Raw genomic sequence first — 7,729 nt, forward strand, 5'->3', positions numbered from 1 at the left:
TTTTTAGAAGTGGCAGAATCTATTTGAGGTCAAGTCTTATCAATAAGGTTAAAAACAACACATATAGTAGACAGAGATGAATAAATCAAGCTGAAGAAGGGAAATGAAGAATATATAGTTGATAATCCAGATTAAAGGCTATTCTTCAAAAGCAGTTGTCAAATTGGTTTTGGTAATGACAATAATTAGATGATCTGTAAGGTTGGGTCTACTTAGAAACTTCTATGTTTCCAGGATGCTTATTGCTTTTTCTTTTTAAAGTATAGTCATTTCTTTCTCCTAGTAAATTTTCCCCTGTTGTAATGAACAACGGTTTCATTGTTCGTGATTTACTAGAAAGGCAACAAATTTGAAACTGGTTATAAACATGTAATCTGTTTCTAACCATATCATTTTTAAGCAGTTCTAAAAACTAACTTAGTAAACAGTAAACATTTTCTCTTCTTTTCAGAAATAAAATCTCAGAGCAAGGTGTATAGCACTTGCATTTCAATACATATTTATGTTCCATACTTACAGCATGCATTTTCCTATATATCAAAGGACATTTCACTATCATTGAACTCATTTCATCCTTTGCCACACACAGCATTCCACAATCCCACAGCCCTGAAGCTTGGAGAACATGTCTCTCACATTCAAAAGCTAATTAAACTAACAGCTTAACAGCTTGTCTATGTAAAATAGGGATAGGAACATTGCCAAGCCGAAATAACAGTTGCCTACAAATGAAATGTCCAAGCTCATAAAGTCACAAACTTTGACCTTTGGGCTTTTTAAAACAGAATGTTTAAACACATACACAGAGCGAGAGAGCAAAAGAGAGACCAGCTTACCCAAAAAGAGATTTTAAAGTTTAAAGCCAGGCATCTCTAAATGATAGAACTCGTGGAGCTCATTTAGAGATAATTTGGGAAGATGAGATACATTTAGAAAAACATTAGAAAAATGCAGACTATTGATTTAACTGATTTGGACACTTCTCATTTGAATAGCTCTCCCTTGGAGTTCCGGCTCTACACACTTATTGATTTTTGAGTGACAAATGTCATCATAGTTTGCTGCTAATAAAACATTGATTATCTCACTGTTTAGTTAAAGAAATGCAGAATATTACAGAGATAATTTTCCCAATTCCTCTCTCCTAGAACAGGTTGGTATACAACATTTTTCATTTGAGAAAAATAAACAAAAAAACCCCCATGAAACACTAAGCTATTAATCACATCCTCCTTATGAAAGAACTTCCTTTTTACCTCACATGGTCCTGATCCAATCTTCTCAGCCCCAGCACATATTTCAGACTCATTCAGAGTCACCTTCCCTCGGTGATGCTGGCTGCATTTCTCATTTCCCATTATATAGAGATGTGCCACTCGTAATAGACCGTCATAGTTGATCACTAGATTGATGCAAAAAAACATACAATAAGGTGAGAAAAGTAAGAAACAAAAATAAAATAAATATGGCCTCATCTTTTGAAAACTAGCTTACATCCAGTGTAGCCCCAGCCATAAACACTGCAACTGGTCTTTTCAGGAATTGTGCATCCATAATTAGGTAAATCAATTGTATTAACAAAATCGTCCAGGACAGCAGGCCTGAAAACACAAAATAAAATGGTAAATACTCTCAACTGGATTCAACACAAAATTAACATATTAAATGTAGTGTTCATGTTTAATATGGCATTTACAGAGAAGTCCTGTTTCTTTATAAAAAAAAAAGAAGTGGGAATGTCCAAATGTATTGATGAAATTTGGAATAGGTAGTAAAGAAATGAGTCATGTATTTGCCAATATTTAAGAACAAATGGTCAATGCTATTTTTTAAAAGAATTATTGTACATTAGAAAGTTATCAAATAACTGCTAAGTTTCTATTTTAAAACAGACTGATCAGACTGTTGACCCAATGTTAGTTATTCATTTTTTACAGTTTTGTGAATACCTCTCTCTATATACACACAGAGAGACCCACAGGCACACATATATACATATATATAGCATGTGACATATGTTTATAATGCATCTGCATGAGAGAGAAGCAACTGCCACACAGCTGAAGAAAATGCTCCAACAATTCTAGTCCAGGTGAAAAATACAAAATCTTCTAAAGGAACTAACCTGGCAAGCTTCATTAAAATCAGATCTGATCCTTCAGGGCCATATACCAGCTGGGAAACATTGAGAACCTGTTTGCGTTTCTCATCTCCTCTTCCATGGACATCATGAATTCCAAGCCAAGCCTCATAATCTTTCAAGTCTCTGTTTTGAAGGAAACAACTTTAAATGTAAAACATAGTAATTCCAAATTCTGTAGTATTTTTCCTATCTATTGTTATTTTAGACTATTAAGGCACATAACCTAAATTTAAAATTTGATTCATAGTATAATAAAGAGCAACACATTTGTTATGGGAGATTCTGAATACTACAAACATACGTAAGCAGAAAGAGGCTTTTAAGTTGCTGAGATTCTAAATGACTATTTTAGAAACTTGCTTATGCTTGCTAGAGTAAGTCACTTGTGAAAAATGCTCAGGTAAAGCACTTTACATGAATTAAAATTTTTTCTGCAAATTTTGTTTTGTTTATATCAGCTGTGTATATATTTGGTTTGGTAACAGGTGTTGAAGTTTTCTACAAACAAAATCAAAGTGACCTTGCTGAGAAGCAGGAAGTTAGTTTACGAATGCTGCCTCTTTATCTTTTCCTTAGGCCAATTTTCATTGAAATTTATGCCCAGGATGATCCTGAGGCTGACTCTACAGGAGAAAGAAGCAGTGAGGATTGGAAAAAGCCTATTGATAATTTAGAAAAAAAAAAAAAAAAAGAATTATATCTAGAAATATAGGGTACAAGTAGAAAGTTGGGATATAAAATATTTACATAATTCTAGCAAAATTTTTCCCCAACTGAGAGTAATGCTAATTGTGAAAAGAGGTGAACTGAAGTAGTGTCTTGTAAATATCAGTGAAGTCAAAGTAAGTTTTGTAAGCCAAATTCTAAAAATAAAATAATTTGTTCACCCCACTGGTGAATCTCTGTAAAATGAATACATATTATAACCTTAAGAGCAAAGTGGAAGACATATAGATTTTAAAGGCTCAAAATAATACTAGTTTAAAAAACACTTTACCGAGAAGGGAAACACTGTCGTGCAGTAAGAACCCAACTTTCCTTTATCAATGATCCTCCGCAGATATGTTTATTTCTGTGAACAAGAGGAAAGAGAAACAAGTAACATCTGTGCAGAAAGAGTGACTGCCAATTAATGCAAAGCCTGTGGCTCCATTTGTTAAAAATAAATGCACTGCAGAAGAAAATATATAAATTAATCCAATTGGGATAAAATGAGAAGTTCTTTTATCTGAAGGGTGATATTTGGTGATTGTAGCATTAGAACTTTTTTTCATAATGTGACTACAAATTTATGAAATCAATTTTACTTTTGTGTAGTCTAAAGAACTCAGTTATTACACATCAATAGCCATCCCAAACGTACACATTCGTGTGTATGTGCATCTATCCTTGTGAGGAAAGTATGTGCTACAAACATAGAATAATTATAATTTTTTAAAACTGTGAACCTATTTTAAATTCAGTGTTTGCTTATTAAAAATGCAAAGTTGAGTTCCTATTTGAACCCTGAAAACCATCCAGTGGTAGCAATTTTATTTGTGCACTATTTCCTTCTTCTACTACCATTATGTAGTTTTGATATATTAACTTAAAATATAACCGAATCTGAATAAATTACTTTCTCCAGTATAAGATCAGGAATATAATATTTCATCTCTAAAGTAAAACAATTTTGTGAGGCAAATCATTTAGGAAATTGTAAAATATCTGTAGAGTGTGATGAGTGCTAGTACATTTATTTGATGATATCCAAAATCTGTAAATCCATTCTTTTTTGGCAGAGACATGGAAAAAGTACAACTTTTCACAATTTACATTTCCAAAGAGTACAGAGGTTCAGTGCTTCAGAGGGTAATACTAGAAGATTCCCAGACTGAGACCGCAGTTATTTATGGCCTTTACCACACAGGAGGATAGGAATATATATTGACTTTTAATTTCTATCCTTCTCGGTATGAGTTTTGGAAGAATAACTAAGCAGCTGTTGTTGCTAAGAACTTGGATTTAAAAAGGAAAAAAACTAAAAATTTACAGTACTCTAATCTGATGGAAAAATAGCTTCACCTGCTTCTCCAAAAATGGAGATGACCAAAGCAGTATCCTTGTGAATTCTCTTACTAGAAAAAATAATTTAGAAGTATTAATATATGTCTTCTTTTATCCTCTGGGGTTATAAGAAAAGCAAAGAATCACCAATTAACTCAAATGTGGATTATTGAAAGATTTCTCCTTCTTTCCTTCCTTCCTTTTTTTTTTTCTTTTTTTTTTTGACAGACTCTCACTCAGTAGCTGGGATTACAGGCATGTGCCACCGCCACCATGCCTGGCTAATTTTTGTATTTTTAGTATAGATGGGGTTTTACCATGTTGTCCAGGCTTGTCTCGAACTCCTGACCTCAAGTGATACACCTGCCTCAGCCTCCCAAACTGCTGGGATTACAGGTGTGAGCCACCACACTTGGCCTCTTGAAATATTTTCTATAATTAAGAAAATTAAACACTCCAACAGAATTCTAGAGTCTTTACTAAATCCTCATACTGCACACTCAGCTTTAATATTCTGGTTAGTTTCACAATTCTGTTTTAGTACTACACACCTAGGACAGCTATACGACAATTATTGGCATAAATATTTGTAAAATCTGATGAGCCATTCCTTGAGAAAAGGGTATACCAAAAAAGAACTTCAGGCCATCTCCTACAACATTATGGTCATCTAAAGTCACATATATCAAATAATATAAACTCTTGCTTTCCAATAATTAGTTTATTCATAAAAGGACTTACGTTTCAAGTTGTCTCTATTCTAATGTCACTGTGATTTAATAATAGTAACACACATACTTTCTTTTTCTCTACTCTAGGAGGCTAGGGGTGAGGGAACAGGAGGGTATTCTAAAAGAGAGGATATTTAGGTTGAAATTTGAAGAAGGAGAAAGAATTTTCAGGCATAAAACACGGAGGAAGAAAGCCACATGTGCTGTGGGAACAACAAAATAAAGGCTTGGAGGAAGAAACGTGAGGTATCTAGAAAACAAGAGACAATGTGCTCAAATTCAGATGTACCTTGGGGTGTGTTGCATGGCGAGGTTCTGATAGAGATAGCCAAAACATAAATATTTTAGCATTCCGATTAACATACAGAATAATATATGTAGTATATGAAAGTTCTAAGATCAGATTTTAAGTTAACTAATATTTTCAATCTTTAATTCTTATGACATAATTATTAAGCTTAATTTTCTCTAACAATATGATTTGCAAAGTGATTTTATGTAGAACATATCATTGATTCTTAAGAGCATTGAGAAATAGATATGTCAAGAATTTTGTATCCCCACTGATTATTGTAATATCACGACTATTTAACTATTGGCCTTTTTGTAATGATAAAATGCTCTAGAATTTAAAATCGCCACTTTTCTTTTGATTGACAAGGAAAAAGTCAGAAATTAAAAACAAAAATAAATGTTTTGACATGATCATGCTTAAACATATTAGAAAATAAACCCATAATATCCTAGATTGGAAATTTAATAACAAGTATAATAACTACTATGATAATAATAGGGCTTCAATAATATTTTGCTTAATCAGAACCAAAGTGTCCCTTGGAATCAGGGACAATGCCAACACATATGGGACCTTTGTGAAGATTTAAAAAGGCACTACCTCTGGAGGCACAGATTGCAGTCCAGAGCTTACAGTTTGGCAAGCAGAATGTGATCAGGCTCCTCTTTTACTGCCTCACCCAGGTGCCCCGTAGAGGCTACAACCTTCACGACCACATGTCCATATTTTGGGGAATATGACTCTTGCACATATTCTGGATATGCATGATTTGCATCTATTAATAATTACCTGTATCTCAAACTAACCATCCATCCTACATTTGTTCGTGTTGGAATCCCATTTACAACTCGCAGTTGTTTCGTTTTGGCGCAAGATATTACAGGATCTAAAACAGGATCAAACATAACATTTTAAAATAGGAATTTGAAACAATCAGTGCCTCTTAGTTTTCTTAAATGCAATGATAATTAGATAAATGTAACTATTCTTATTGTGTCCAAAGAACAGTTTGGAGAAAGAGTAGTTTTATATGATCACAGCATTATATTAAGCCCTTAACACATGCCATCCTCATCTAAGAAGCTGAGTAACTCAGAAAAACACATCAACTCAAAGCAGACAGGATTGCCATGATAGTGACAGTGGCTTTGCTCACAATCCACTAACACCGAGCTCCTCAGATCTAATCCCTCACCACCTTCAACATAAAATAAACCAAAGTTATTTACAACGATTATTTCTAAAGGTCAGTAGAAATCAATAGCTTCAGGGAAAAAAACAAAACCGAGCTTTACTTGGATATTACTTCTGAATTTGTACAGTTAGATTGTAGATTTATTCGATATGTCTTACTGACATTTGATTTATTGAAATCATATCCAAATGATATAATTATTATATTCAAATCCTTATGTCCAAAGACATAATACAAAATTCATTGGAGTAAATGTTTTCCTGACCCTCCTCTGTGCTCCTCGCCTTATCCTCTCTACTTCTCCCCATGGTCTAGAATAGATTTCCATTTGCTTCCTGAGCCTGGGGCACAGCAGGTGGTATTTTAAATCAAAAACACTTGAGTAACTTCCTTCAGCTCAAGAGATATGTGAAAATAAAATACAAGTGGCCGCCAACAGATTCTTAAACTGAGGATTAACTGAATATCTCAGATTGTGTCATCTTGTGCCCACTGGACTGTAGGGCCTGCAGAGAAGTTTACAAACAGAGTAGAAGAGAGGCACTGAATAACTTTCCAACTTTCGGGTTTCATTCTTCCTGATTTCAGCATCCTAATTTTATTAAAGCATAGTATATATAAAGGTGTTCCGTTATATACATTGTGCCCCAAATTAGAAATAAATATAAACACTCTTTTCAAAATCACATATACCATCTTATAGATTTTTTGAAAGAGAATTGAATTTTCATATTCAGTATGCAGTTGCCTTTGAAACTCCTTTACACGTACGCATAGAAAAATATATTTTAAAAAGTAAAAATAAATAGATTAACTTTTTATAATGAAAGCTAATATAGATAATTTTCTTTGAAAGAAATAATGACATTTCTGACACTCAGAGAGAGACTCAGAATATACTTCACATTGTGAAAGATTACTTACGGTCTAAATTGACTATTGTAGGTGTGGTATCACCTTCACCTGTAAAAATAAATGTATAGATAAATACATAATTCATACATGCATATATCTGTTATATAAAACCAAATATATATTAAAATCCAAGTATCAATAAATTCAATAATTTACTAAAATTCTTTTTTGTTTGTTTGTTTTGTTTTGTTTTGTTTGAGACAGAGTCTCATTCTCTCACCCAGGCTGGAGTCCAGTGGCGCTATCTCAGCTCACTGCAACCTTCCCTTCTCAGGTTCAAGCGATTCTCCTGACTCAGTCTCCCAAGTAGCTGGGACCACAGGCACACACTACCACACCCAACTACTTTTTGTATTTTGAATAGAGATGGGATTTCACCATATTGGCCAGGCTGGTCCCAAACC

General features: G+C 33.6%; 1 protein-coding gene across 1 annotated transcript in view; it reads right to left on the minus strand.

Moving 5' to 3' along the window:
* Window positions 1–7,729, minus strand: part of HGF (hepatocyte growth factor (hepapoietin A; scatter factor)) — a 70,233-nt gene that overhangs the window by 2,387 nt on the left and 60,117 nt on the right. Inside the window, exons 14-18 of the mRNA XM_011986105.1 lie at window positions 6,005–6,101; window positions 3,141–3,215; window positions 2,126–2,266; window positions 1,495–1,601; window positions 1,257–1,402 (exon numbers count right to left, since the gene is read on the minus strand). Of these exons, the coding sequence (XP_011841495.1) occupies window positions 1,257–1,402; window positions 1,495–1,601; window positions 2,126–2,266; window positions 3,141–3,215; window positions 6,005–6,101 (566 nt within the window). The remainder of the gene's footprint in view (window positions 1–1,256; window positions 1,403–1,494; window positions 1,602–2,125; window positions 2,267–3,140; window positions 3,216–6,004; window positions 6,102–7,729) is intronic.

This window comes from Mandrillus leucophaeus, unplaced genomic scaffold (genome assembly GCF_000951045.1).
Source record: "Mandrillus leucophaeus isolate KB7577 unplaced genomic scaffold, Mleu.le_1.0 Scaffold293, whole genome shotgun sequence".
Classification (NCBI taxonomy): domain Eukaryota; kingdom Metazoa; phylum Chordata; class Mammalia; order Primates; family Cercopithecidae; genus Mandrillus; species Mandrillus leucophaeus.